We start from the raw sequence: 14,797 nt of genomic DNA on the forward strand, positions 1-14,797 counted from the left end.
TGGTGACAAACCAAGGCCAGAAATAACGAGCTACCATTCAGCTTTTTGCTGCCTCATTCTTAAAAATGGGTGGGCAAGAAAGTTTAAAAAAAAATTACCACAGAACAACTGAAAAAAATAGAATAAAACTTAAAATATATCAATACTGATAAAACAACAGAATGTTGTGAAATGGGCATAGCCAACAAATAAGAGAAAAATTCTTGGAAAGGAAAAATATAAAACTATCAAAGTAAAAAATATTATAAAAGGGTTAGAAGATGAAATCAATGAAATATCTGAGAAATTAGAACAAAAAAAGAGATGGAAGATATGAGTAAAAAGAGTCACTAAGGTTAATCTAGGGCTTTAATATCTGACTACTAGGAATTACAGAAAGAGGAAAAAGGAAAACGGGGAGGAATTATCCAAGAATAGAGAAAAGTATGTGAACCATTTGTCCTGCTAAATTACAGGGAGAAGGAGAGAAAGAGCTACAGTAGTGGAAGCCAGTCAGGTAGTTCCTTATGCTGGGGCATCAAGTCCATAAGAGGAGTACACTGGGTGAGTTAAGGAGAACACCGAGTAGAAGGACCCCTGCCTTGATTCCCATATGGAACTCTGAGAGGAAACCACGTAGCATACACGAAATAGTAAAATAGCATGGACAGGCCACAAGAAGGTCCAGTTTACACTTCCAAGACACCTTTCATTCTTATGTGAGGTGACCGTCAGTTGAGGACCAGCAATCTTGCCATGAAACCCACTATAGCAACAGCAAGATGACCTGGTTCAGGAGGTGAATGGGAGATGTGGAAGAGAGTCACTCATTCAAGTCTGTAGCTCCAGAGAGAGCCAAGGTAAAGCTCAGTTAGTAGGGAGACGCTATAGGATCCTGACCTAACCAAGAGAGAATTCTCACTTCATCACCTGCATACATCAGAAATGGATGATAACAGAACAGCTCAGGAAGTAGAGTGGGAACAGCTATACTTCAGCATTTCCCCAATACTTCAGATGATGTCTTAGAGATGAACATGGGAGTAAGAGAAGTAGATGAATGAATGAGAAGTTATCCCTCAAAGACTGATCTAAACTTAAAGAGACTTCAAATTAAGGAATTGGACTGAGTTACAAATAAGACTGTCTTTCTGCAGGAACCAGGTAGATTGTGGATTGTTTTATCTGGGAACACAAAAGAAAACAATAGGAGAAACTTCCCAGAGCTGAAGGACAATTGTCATGAGACTGAAAGTGTCCAGCAGTATGAATGAGAAAATAGCCATACCCTGTATATAGCATGGTAAAATTCACAATATAAAGGATAAAAAGAAGCTCCTAAAGCCTTTCTGAGAGCAAAAAAGGTCATCTACAAAAGAACGAGAATCAGAGTCACGGAAGAGTCTTCATCAGTAATACTGGATGTTTAAAAACAATGAAACAATGCCTTCAAAGTTCTGAGGAGGGAAAAAAGTCTATTTGGAACTCTTTATCCAGAAAGGTTATTAATTACTAATAGAAACATTTTCAGATAAATGTGGGCTTAGAAAATTTAGCTCAAATGCACACATTTCTTAGGAAGTTACTTGAAGGTTTTTTCCAGCAAAATGAAAGATGATTCAATGGATTTAACCCAGGAAAAAAATAAAGGAAAGTCCCAGGATATCAACTGTACAGCAGGCCTAGAGAATAGACCAGATTAGGGTAGGAGGGTAGAGGGCTCCAGTGAGCATCCTGAGGAAAAACGGGAATTCCAAAGATTTTTATATTACTCCTAAGAATTTGGAACTTTGGGAAGTGAAAAAGGCACATAAATTAAAGGGAAAAAAAATTTGAAGCCCCATGAGAAAGCAAAAATCTATAAAAGAAAGGGAATTATAGCACTTTTTTTTTTTTTACTTTACATTATTTAACAAGGAGCCCTGGTAGCGCTACGGTTAAGAACTCAGCTACCAACTGAACAGTCAGCAGTTCAAACCCACCCAGCAGCTCTGTGGGAGAAAGACCTGTCGGTCTGCTCCCGTAAAGATTACAGGCTAGAAAACCATATGGGCAGTTCTACTCTGTTGCATGGGCTTGCTATGAATCGAAATTGACTCTATGGCACCTAACAACAACAATAATAATATAAACACTTAATTTCCTTAGAATTCACAAATAGACAAAGCACAAAGAACACAATTATGGCTACAACACAGAATATATAGATATCTGCAACTGTGAAAATATAAAGGTTTATGGCAAAATATAAATAACAATAGGGACTCAAAAGATATTGTCTATTTTCTATCGTTGATAGGATAAATAAAGGGGTAAACATTACTTAAGGCTAGAAAATAACCAAGAGAAGAACGAAAAAATAGTAATATAACTATATTGGGAAAAATGGAGATGGGGTAGTTAAGTGAACTAAATTCTAATTTGTGAGAGCAAAATAACATAATAATAATGAGAACAATAGATAACATCTAAAATTGGTAAATTAAGAAATAGTATCATCAGTATACTATAGAGAGATATCACAGTAAACACCAGAAGAACTAAAAGCAAAATTAGAAGTGTTTCCTTCTGAAGAGTGAGACTATTCATTGTAAGCTCTTCTGAACCATTTGATATCTTTATATATCTGTACCTATTGCTTTGATTATAATGTTGAAAATTAATATTTTTTAACTAGGTAACACTTTCATACGGTTCCACATTTCAAAGCTATAAAAAAAGATACAATGAAAACTCTCCCTACCCTTTGCTCCCCCATACCCAGTTCTTCTCTGCAGAGGTGACCGATATGTTTCCTTTCAATTATTCAGTGCATTTAAAAGCAAACATGTGGGTGTGTGCATGTATATATTTCTCTTCTACGTCTTTTTACACAAAAGGTAACGTACTATACACACTGTTCTCCTACCATGTCTTTCTGCTTTAACAGTGTATGTTGGAGATATTTCTGTATTATTACAGAGCCTCCTCACAGGTTATTTTTATGGCTGTATAATATTTTGCTATAATATGGATGCATCTCAATTCATTTAATCAGCTCTGTACTGACAGACACCTAAATTTTTTTTTCAAATTTTTGCTATTTCAGACAATGCTATAATAATAAATTGATAAGTATTAGGAAGAAAATTTAAGACAGTCTTTGCTTCTGTCTCCCAATTAGACAATGAATTTGGTTTTTATCTCTGCATCCTCAGTGTCTACCATGGTACTTGGCATATACCTAGTAGGCACTCAATAAAGATTTGTTAATTTAGGTTGACTTGAATTAAAATGAGGAAACGGATCTATATAAACATTAAATGAGCTACTTTAATTCTGAAATCTAGTCTACAGCACAACAAAGACAAGAATCTATACAAATCTGCTTGCTCAGAGAAAGGAAAAGGAGAACAGGAAATGTGGGATAGAACTGTGGTGATGGTAATTACAATTAAGAGACTGCTTATATATTTAAAAAAAATTTTTTTTTATATTACCCTAGCTTCATAGATCCCCAGTGTCCCAGCTGCTAAACAGATTCTCATTCCTCACAGAGATGTTACTACATAGAGGGAGACTACATAGCTCTTAGGTCTTATCACCAGTGACAGAAATAAAATGAAACAAAAACCAGTCAGTCCCCTATACTAGAGATTAGCCCACCAATCCATACATACTTCTCTGTCATACTTACTCTGAGCTCTTTTGGGCCTGTATGGATTGGAAGCAAGTGTACAGCACTCGGCCAGTCTAACAAGAAAAAAAAATTGAAACGAATGTCACACAAAGGAGGATTAATATTGAGAAGGCACTAGCAATTTAGTAGACTCTAACCAAAAACCCAAAGCCGCAAATCAATTTCTGTAAGAAAGATCGTATATTCAGCCAGACATCTGATCATGAGACAACAGCTGATGAGCATGAGAAGGAAGAAATTCAGAACTGCTAGGCTGGCAGTTTACAAACTTTTTCAACAACTATTCACAATGGAAATAAATTTATGATGACAAAGACAAAAGCATTTAAAAATAAAGTAAAAAGTTCAAACACTGAACTTTGATATATTTTCGAAAAAGAGCGTTCATTATTAACACAGATTCTGAGAATATAATGAACTTACTAAATGATAGGCCATTCTTGATATTCTTGGCAAAATTCATACCTACAATGTTAAACACTCATTCTTTTTGTTTGAACTGATACATATTAAAACCTCTTGATGTGAACATAAAATTCAAACAGAAGCACTCTGAACTGCTACCACTGATTTCTCCCCTACCCCCTACTCCAGTTTATTGTCAACACAGCAGTCAGAGGGATCCTCCTGCAAGAAAGCCAAATGACTTACCATCTAAATTGGGACACTTCTGAGAATGAAAGGAAGTGCTAACTGAACAGGCCACTGGGATAACAGGATACAACTGGGACTGGTGAAGATACCCTGCAATTTCTCTCCCTTTTCCTCTCTTGGCTGCAGCCACACCGACTTCCTCAATGTTCCTTAGGGTCTTTGCACTGGCTATTTCCTCTGCCTGGAAAGCTCCTCCCCAAGAAAACCACAAGATGCACTCCCTCACCTTCTTCAGATCCTGACTCAAATGTTCCCTTTTCATAGAAACCTTACCTGGCTACCCTATCAAAATTGCGAAGAATTTTTTTTCCTATTCTGTGTGTGTATAAACACACGCATGCACACACACACACACACACAAAAAAAATACCTTTGTGTTTTTATCTTCTATGAAACAGGAAAAAATCAGTCCTACAAAGCCTTGATCCATCATCTGGTACATGGCTTGTGTACGAACATCTGCAAATAAACAAAAATAAAAATCTTCTGTCAGTAAACCGTATCTCTCTGGATTAAGATTCTACATGAAGAACAGGGATATATCCTAAGGACAATATGGTTGTCAAAGTATAAACATTTTACTAGGTTAAGGAACTTCTAACATATTACACAATCACTCATTTATTAGGCTTATTATGTCTTGCTCTACTTCAAAGTAGTAGGCTCTTAATGAATCTTTACTAATAATAAATGACATATTATTTAGCTGGTTCTGTCTACCCTCACTAAAATGCAAGCTCCATGAAGGCAGTGGTTTAGTTCAATAATTGATATGTTGCCTGTACTGATGACTCTGGCTAGAATATAGAAAATATTTTCTATATATGTATTTGAAGGAACCCTGATGATGCAATGGTTAAATGCTTGGCTGTTAACTGGAAGGTTGGAAGTCCAAACCCACCACCTGCTTCTCAGGAGAAAAGACCTGGCAATCTGCTCCTGTAAAGATTACAGCCTAGGAAACCCTATGGGGCAGTTCTACTCTGTCACATAGGGTTGCTATGCGTTGGAATTGACTTGATGGCACACACCAACGATGACATATGTACTTAATTTATTTATGCTGCATCTTAAAATAGAAAAAGCTGGAGAAGTTTCCAAAAGACAAAATTTAGAAAAAAAGGGAGAAGGATTTGTATATTACGACAAAAGTTTTTTTAAAAAACAGGGATTAATCACACTGCAAAAACAAAGGCGTGTGCCCATATGTTTAATATGAAGACATAGCTTTTCGGCTATTCCTGACACCAGTGTTGTGAGCGTCTCGCTCTTGGCTTCTATTTCCACCAGTAGCCTCTTTTCTCAGAGATTAGTCTGTATTTGTGAATTGTAGTTTCAAGCAAGTGGTCTCCTGCCTTCATCAGTGAAGCGTTTATTCCCTGAAATTTTGAAAACCACCACCACCTCCAAAATGCCAAACCCTAGGATGCAGTTTAGTCACTAGTGTTCAATGCATCAAATCTATTCTTGAGGTGGTCTCTAAATTCATGTGGGATATACTCAAGGTCGTATTTTGGCTCTCATGGACTTGCTCTAATTCTCTTCAGTTTCAGCTTGAACTTGCATATAAGCAATTGCTGGTCTGTTCCATAGTTCAGCCTGATGCTATTGAGTTTTTCCATCATCTCTTTCCACAGATGTAGTTGATTTGATTCCTGTGTATTCCATCTGTCCAGGTCCACATGTATAGTCTCTGTTTATATACATATTTTTAAATTTCTATTGTGCTTTAAGTGAAAGTTTACAAATCAAGTCAGGCTCTCACATAAAAACTTATACACACCTTGCTACATACTCCCAATTGCTCTCCCCCTAATGAGACAGCCTGCTCCCTCCCTCCACTCTCTCTTTTCGTGTCCATTTCGTCTGTTTATATTCGTGAAAAACGGTATTTGCTATGAAGAAGCTGTTGGTCTTGCAAAATTCTATCATGTGATCTCCTGCATCGTTTCAATCACCAAGGCCATATTTTCCAACTACTGATCGTTCTTCGTTTCCAATTTTCGCATCCCAATCACCAGTAATTATCAATGCACCTTGATTGCATGTTTGATCAATTTCAGACTGCAGAGGTGGTTAAAAATCTTCAATTTTCTCATCATTGGCGTTAGTAGTTGGTGCATGTCAGTTATCTAGTGCCGCTATAACAGAAATATCAGAAGTGGATGGTTTCAACACAAAGAAGTTTATTCTCTCATGGTCTAGTAGGCTAGAAGTCTAAATTCAGACCATCAGCTCCAAGGGAAGGCTTTCTCTCTCTGTCAGCTCTGGAGGAAAGTCCTTATCATCAATCTTCCCCTGAACTAGGAGCTTCTCAGCACAGAGACCCCAGATCCAAAGGACATGCTGTTCTCCTAGCTCTTGTTTCTTGGTGATATGAGGTCTCCAAATATTTCTGCTCACATTTTTTCTATCTTGAAACAGACTGACTTAAGACACAACCTAATCTTGTAGATTGAGTCCTACCTCATTAACGTCATAGAGGTAGGATTTATAACACACAGGAAAATCATATGGGATGACAAAATGGTAGATTTTCTCACAATACTTGGAAGCATGGACTAGCCAAATTGACATACACATTTTTAGGGGACATAATTCAATCCATAACAGTCCGTAAATTTGAATAATAGTCATATTTTAACTGGTTTTCCTTCAGGACAGATCTTGAAATGTTCTCTTTGTCGATGACTGTGATGCCATTCCTCTTTAAACTGTCATTTCCAGCACAGCAGAAAATATGATTGTCCGATTCAAAATGGCCAATAACAATTAATTTCAGTTTACTAATACCTAGGATATTGATCTTTATGCATTCTATTTCATTTCTGATGACTTCCAATTTTTCTAGGTTCATACTTCATATGGTCCATGTTCTGATTATTAATGGATGTGTGCAGCTGTCTTTTCTCAGTTTGAATTGTGCCACCTCAGCAAATGAAGGTCCAGAAGGCTTTATTCCATCCATGTCAGTAAGGTCGACTCTACTTTGAGGCGGCAGCTCTTCCCCAGTCATCTTTTAAATGCCTAACCTGAGGGGCTCATCTTCTGGCACTATACCAGACAATGTTCCACTGCTATTCATAAGGTTTTCACTGGCCAATATTTTCAGAAGTAGACTGCCAGGTCCTTCTTCCTTGTCTGTCTTAGTATGGCTGCTTCACTGAAACCTGCCAATTATGGGTGACCCTGCTGGTATTTGAAATACTGGTGGCATAGTTTCCAGCATCACAGCAACACACAAGCCACCACAGCATGAGAAACTGACAGACGTGTGAGGACCTTTTCTCTGACAAGAGATAAAAGGAGAAGCAAGCAGAGCGAGAAGGACCTCATACCACCAAGAAACAAGTGCCAGGAGCGGAGTACATCCTTTGGACCTGGGGTCCCTGTGCTGAGAAGCTCCTAGACCAGGGAAGATTGATTGACGAGGATGACAGAGACAGAAAGCCTTCCCCTAGAGCTGGTGTCCTGAATTTGGGCTACTAGCTTACTAGACTGTGAGAGAATGAATTTCTGTTTGTTAAAGCCATCCACTTGTGGTACTTCTGTTATAGCAGGACTACATAACTAAGACATAGCTACGTAATAGAAAAGCAAAAATAATATTCATAAGAAAAATTAACACTGCAATCACCTAATACTTACCAACATGGGAAGGCCAAACAGTTATATGAGGATGGGAATGATACCAGCCCACAACTCTCATGGGGCGACCTGTTAGTTCAGCCAATCTGTGTGTCTGTCAAGGTATTTTCCAAATGAGAGAATAAAATTTGTGATGCTTTATAAAGGCTCAGAAAGCATCTTGAGGTTTAACACAAACCTATTATGATTTAATGCCAACAAAAGAATGAAATAAAGTTGATGCTCAGATTTCTCAGATTACCCATTTAAAGTCAAAGTTTTTTTTTAAATAAAATGCATATGGTTTCTATTACTGTATATATTTAATTATATCCCGTTAATCCAATTTAGCTAATGTTTGATCACTCAAATACTTATCACTGTGCTATGTGAAAAGCTTATCTAAATCTACAACAGAGAGGAAAATATTCTTTTGAGGATATATCTAGACAAATGGAGAGATTAAAATGGGGACCTTTATTCATCCGGTATCTGAAAAGCACTGAAGTTACAACTGTTGACAAACTCTATCTAGGCCCAGGCCATGGAATAGGGAGAAGAAATGAAGCTGGGCTCCCTAGTTGAGGAGACAGAACTGAGAGTGTAGGTGGCTAGGACTTGCAGGGCAGGTGAAAACCAGAGGTTGGCAGTTCAAATCCAACAGTCACTCCTTGGAAAGCGTATGGGGCAGTTCTACTCTGTCTTATAGGGTTGCTATGAGTCAGAATTAACTTGACAGCAAGGGGTTTGTGTTTTTTTTTTTTTTTAAACAGGTACCAGAGAGGAGATAGCTGCAGAGGGAATGAAGCCTGGAGATGAGCAGAGGGTCACCTGGAGTATGTAGCAGAGTCCTGATCAGCATATGACTGAAGAGACTCCGAGAGTCCATGGGAAGGACCCCTGGAAAGGGTTAACGGCGGTAACCACGCCCAGCAGGGCCAAGCAGGACCAGGAATAGCACCTGTCCCTTTCCACTGGAACGGAAAACCTCAGGATCCAGGAGCCATGGGGTAGAGTACTCAGCAGTGAGGAAACATTCATGCTACCCTGAAAGCCGCTCGGGTCCCACTGAGCAAATCTTAAAAGCAAGGCTCAAAAGGAACATACTGTTTCCAAAACTCTTAAGAGCATCCTGGAAAAAGACAAAAATATCAGGTACCCAAGGTAAAATTCACCATGTCTGACATCCAGTCTAAAATAACCAGGCCTTCAAAGAAGCAGGAGACACAGAACAGATTAGTGGTTGACAGATAAATGGCGAATGGCCGTGAGTGGGGGAGGGTGTAGTGGTAAGGGGATGGTGTGACTATAAAAGAATAGCAGGAAGGGGAGATCTGTTAGTGATGGGAAAGTTGTGTCTTGGCTGCTGCAGGGGATACACAAATGTACACACAAAATAGCACAGAACTACACTTATACTATATCAATGTCAATTTTCTGGTTTTCATATCATACTATAGTTATGTAAGATGTAACCTTCAGGAGGAAGCTGGAGGAAGGATATAAGAAGCCCCTCTGCACTATTTTTGCAACTTCCTATGAACCTAGAATTATTTCAAAAGTTTTTAAAAAAGAGTTAAATTAATTAATAAAATATAAAATGCAAAAGGTATACACCATAACAAGAGGAAGATGAAAGGGACTCAATAGAGTTCAATGTCATAAGATTTGATTCTGGGATCTTTCAGCGTTTAGGAACATGAATGTTAGAAATTTCTAATTCTTCCAATAAAATCCATTCAAAAAGGAGAGATGGAGAGAAATTCTGATTAACCAAGCAATCAGATCTAAGGGGTAAATAAGAAAACTGGGGAACAGTCACCAGAAGGAAAATTCATGAAACTGCCTAATACAGGATGATGACAGTAAACAGGCCAATCTGACCCAGAAGCCCCGGAGCATGTAAAAGTTTCTCATTGACCACTAAGGATATCTCTGCCTCTGTTGAAGCCGCAGACAGCTGCTCTGGAGAAATTTCCACTCGATCCTTCCTCTTATCGGAACGTCGCAAGATGATGACAGAATGAATGTGAATAATCTTCACAGTGTCAACCTAAAGGAAAATCCACAGAAATGTTTATTTCTATCTCTCACCAATAACACCTCCCTTCTACCATTAGAATTGCATTTTATTACATTATCAGGTTAAAGATTCCATTTTAGAAAACTGACATTTTTTTAGTAACAAAATGTTTCAATAAAAGACATCTAACCTCAATATATACATTTCAGGAACAAAAATATAAAGGCTAGTATTTAGATCAAGGAAGGATCTGATAAATGATTAATTAATGAACACTTGATTTACAATTACGTAAAAGACATTGTGCCACACAAAGGAGTACAAGTCAGAGTCTCTGACTTCAAAGTGCTAACAATATGGTCGTGCAGCAAGTAACATACATGGTAAGGCTAAGAAAGATGGTTTGGGTAAGAATGTGTAGGGCCTCAAATGCCAAGCCATGATTTACAAGATGAACTGGAGGGAAGGAAAATATTTCAGATAGCCTGGATGTGAAGTAATGAGAAAGTATCGGACGAAGTAGATGACAGAGATGGTGGAAAGAAACAGATTTGACTACCTATTGGGTGAGCTCTTTTTCATCCTTTAAATTCCCTGATGATCTGAGAAAGAATTAATCATTCTCCCCTCCATACAATTTCTTTTATTACATACACACACATTTCTGTTAGAGTATATATTATATTGTGCTCTATGTATTTTCATATTTTTCACTCCTAATAGACTATAAGCTCCTTAAGAACAGGGACCATATTTTATTTATGTTTTTATCCCTAGCAACCAGCACAGTATCTAGCAGGCACAAAGTATGTAATACTTTAAGTTCAAAGTAATAATGTCTTTTATGTTTATATTACAACAAAATATAAATTTAAAAAGATAAGGTTGAGGAGCCTCTGCTTCAGGGCATATACAGTAGCTTGAGCTTGAGCAATGTTCCTGCCAAAAACAAATGGAATAAATTAGCAAAAATATCTGTTGAAAGGCATCAGAGAACTATTGAAGCAACGAGGGTCAGGATCTGGAGAGAGAACCAGAGAGAGATGAGCAAGAAGTAGGCAGTGCTTCTTCCCTGGGGGCATTTGGTGATTCCAGGCACAGGGCAAAAGGCAGAGAATTCAGAATTTATCCATGTAGAGGGCTGGTACTGAGAGTCAAAGAAATCAAAGGTAGACGAAGCCTTTCCAAAACTGTGACCCAGCCTGGTGTACATGTAATACTTGAAGGGATACTGTGTTTAGTTATCTAGTGCTACTATATTATTTTTACTATAACAGAAATACCAGAAGTGGATGGCTTTAAACAAAGAGAAATGTACTCTCTCAGTCTGGGAGGCTAGACGTCCAAATTCAGGGTGCCAGCTCCAGGGGAAGGCTTTCTTTCTCTGTTGACTCTGGGGGGAAGGTCCTTGTCATCAATCTTCCTCTGGTCTGGGAGCTTCTCAGCACAGGGACCCTGGGTCCAAAGGACGTGCCTCTCTCCTGGTTCTTCATTCTGGGTGGTAGGAGGCCCCTCTGTCTCTCTGTTCACTTCTCTTTTTTGTATCTCAAAAGAGATTGACTCAAGATATGCAGATTGAGTCCTGCCTCATTAACATAACTGCCAGCTATTCCACCTCATTAACATCATAGAGGTTATAATTTACAACACATAGGAAAATCACAACAGATGACACAATGGTGGACAATCACACAATACTGGGAATGATGGCCTAGCCAAGTTGAAACATACATATATTGGGGACACAATTCAATCCACAACAAATAGTGTTGGAGAATTTTCCAAAAGTGATGGAAGACATTAACTTTCAGATTCAAGAAGTATGGTAAATCCCAAGAAAGATAAATACAAATAAACCCATATCTAGTCACATCGTAATTGAACTGCCAAAGCCAAAAACTAATAATTAAAAGAAAAGATAAAAAGACACATGACCTTCCAAGGAGCAACAAATCTTTTCAACGGAGAAATAAAAGTCCAAAGAGAATGGAATGACATCTGAGAGTGCTAAAAGAAAATATCTTCCAACCAAGAATTCTACATTCAAAGAATATATCCTTAGAAAAATGAAGTCAAAATGAAGACATTTTTCAATGCACAAAAACCAAGAAAATTCATTGTCAGCACATCTGTACTAAAAGAAATCTCTAGGGGATTCCATCTCCTACTTAAGTAAGAAAGGCACCAAGAAATACTCCACTGGAGGTAGCAACGAAATATGGCTGGAAAAGGAGAATAGGAAATCAAACCTCAGCGGGATTGACTGGAGAAGGTGATGAAATAATGATTGTAGTCCATTCTTTTAAGAAGTCTGGCTATTAAGGGAAGGATATAAGAGATGTAGGTTTGAGAAGTTGTTTTTCTTTCTGAACATGAGAGTAATTTAAACACATTTGTACGCTAAGCGGAAAGAGGCAACAGGAAAAGTTTGAAGACCTAGGAGAGAAGAGGTATATTTTATAAGCAAGGTCTCTGAGGAAGCAGTAGGGTTTCACTTTGGCTAGGAAGAGGACTCCTTTCCCTGATATGGAAAGTGGTTAACACTGAGAAGTTTGTATATAGGGGTAACAAGTAAATGGATTTTTGCCCAATGGCTTTTATTACCTGTATCATCTGCTTGTCAGGAAGGGGAGAAAGTAACTAACCTTTATTGAATTTTCCAAAAGGATTAATTTTCAACAGACTGGAAAAGAAATAAACTAGTCCTATGAACCCTGGTGGTGCAGTGGTTAAAGCACTCGATTGATAACCAAAAGGTTGGTGGCTCAAAACTACCAGCTGCTCTGTGGGAGAAAGATGTGGCAGTCTGCTTCCATAAAGATTTACAGCCTTGAAAACACTATGAGGTCGCTATGAGTCAGAATGGACCTGATGGCAGTGGGTTTTTGTTTAATAAGATGATTAGTTTGAGAAGCATTATACTAGACCATAAAGTCTGGGCTAGTCCATGGAAGGAATTAAAGCCAGAAAAGATGGGGTAGGGGTGCAGACCAGGAGAAAACTCAAGGTAGACAACTATGATGTTATTGACAGACTGCCTGTAAGAAGAGTGTGGACTCAGAATAAAGAAACAACAATGTTATGAACCACATGCCAAAGTCTCAAGGAAAGTGGGAGAAGGACCAGAGAATAGGCAGATGACAGCAACAAGGAAGACTTGAGAGTGGTGCCAGATACTGATTATTCATATTTATCAAGTAGTAATGTGCTACAAGGAGCCCTGGTGGAACAGTGGTTAAAGTGCTCAGCTGCTAACCAGAAGGTGGTGGTTGGAACCCACCAGCTGCTCTGCAGGAGAAAGATGTGGCAGTCTGCTTCTGTAAAGATTACGGCCTTGATCAAGGTACTTATGAGCCCAAGAGACAGAAAGGGCCACATGAACCAGAGACTACATCATCCTGAGACCAGAAGAACTAGATGGTGCCCAGCTACAACCGATGACTGCCCTGATGGGGAACACAACAGAGAACCCCTGAGGGAGCAGGAGAGCAGTGGGATGCAGACCCCAAATTCTTGTAAAAAGACCAGACTTAATGGTCTGGCTGAGACTAGAAGGACCCCGGCAGTCACAGCCCCCAGACCTTCTGTTGGCCCAGGACAGGAACCACTCCCGAAGCTGACTCTTCAGACATGGATTGGACTGGACAAGGTGTTGGAGAGGGATGCTGGTGAGGAGTGAGCTTCTTGGATCATGTGGACACTTGACACTATGTTGGCATCTCCTCCCTGGTGTGGAGATGAGAGGGCAGAGGGGGTCAGAAGCTGGCTGAATGGACATGGGGAATACAGGGTGGAGAGGAGGAATGTGCTGCCTCATTATGAGGAGAGCAGCTAGGAGTACACAGCAAGGTGTGCATAACTGTATCAGAGACCAACTTGATTTGTAAACTTTCACCTAAAGCACAATCAATAAGAAAAAAAAGATTTATGGCCTTGGAAACCCTGTGGGGCAGTTCTACTCTGTCCTGTGGCGTGGCTATGAGTCGGAATCACCTCGATGGCAAGGGGTTTGTTTGTTTTTTTTTGGATGTAATGTGCTACAAAGAACAAAAAATTAGGTTCTTTTCCTGGTGAGTAAATTCATAATCTGATTTTACTAGAAAGAACACCCCACCCTGTCACAAATATGGGGCTGCACAAACTAGATTAACTGTTGGCTGACATCATTAGAGGATAGAAAGCCTTCCCCAATTGTGAATTTCCACTATACCAAATTGTAGTACACTTACCTTTTCAGCAACTGTTCGCATCTCAGTTCCAGTATATGCAAATTTTGAGTCACTCCTATTGGGGATAAATTAGGAAAAAAAAAGAGCTGGGGTTCGGAATATAAAAAGGGATTAAAGCAAGATAACATGATTAGCAGTTCCTGCCCTAAAGCATTAGCAGTGACAAAGGAAGATGAGGGAAAGTAAACCGAGGCCTTGGAAGTTTGATCATACATCTGTTAGAAGCAATCTGGGACACATCTGTGTGCATAAAGTACTGGAATCCTGGGTACTGAGGAAGCAAGCTTGAGAAGGACATACTCTGCTCTGCTTCATAGTTTAAGTAAAGGTTACCCAAAGCTTTATCCACCTCAACCTTCCAAGCTGAAGTGGATCTCTGAGATCACTGGAGTTCCCAGGAGGGAGGCAGAAAGTCACTTGCAATTGAGATGGAGGGAAAGATGAACAGGGAGATGCCTCTTAAAACATATGTTATCTGCCACAAATATATTTCAGGGGAATGAGGACACAAAACATATTAAGCAACGCAGTGGAAAATAAAAGCATTATGTGTAAAATAGATTGATAGTGTTTTTAGTATGCAGCCTTATAATGAAACTCTACTTA

General features: G+C 38.9%; 1 protein-coding gene across 1 annotated transcript in view; it reads right to left on the bottom strand.

The window, feature by feature from the left end:
- Positions 1 to 14,797, bottom strand: part of BRCC3 (BRCA1/BRCA2-containing complex subunit 3) — a 68,148-nt gene that overhangs the window by 50,328 nt on the left and 3,023 nt on the right. The window contains exons 3-7 of the mRNA XM_049871772.1: positions 14,192 to 14,246; positions 9,873 to 9,992; positions 7,961 to 8,048; positions 4,683 to 4,771; positions 3,656 to 3,711 (exon numbers count right to left, since the gene is read on the bottom strand). Of these exons, the coding sequence (XP_049727729.1) occupies positions 3,656 to 3,711; positions 4,683 to 4,771; positions 7,961 to 8,048; positions 9,873 to 9,992; positions 14,192 to 14,246 (408 nt within the window). The remainder of the gene's footprint in view (positions 1 to 3,655; positions 3,712 to 4,682; positions 4,772 to 7,960; positions 8,049 to 9,872; positions 9,993 to 14,191; positions 14,247 to 14,797) is intronic.

This window comes from Elephas maximus, chromosome X, assembly GCF_024166365.1.
Source record: "Elephas maximus indicus isolate mEleMax1 chromosome X, mEleMax1 primary haplotype, whole genome shotgun sequence".
Classification (NCBI taxonomy): Eukaryota; Metazoa; Chordata; class Mammalia; order Proboscidea; family Elephantidae; genus Elephas; species Elephas maximus.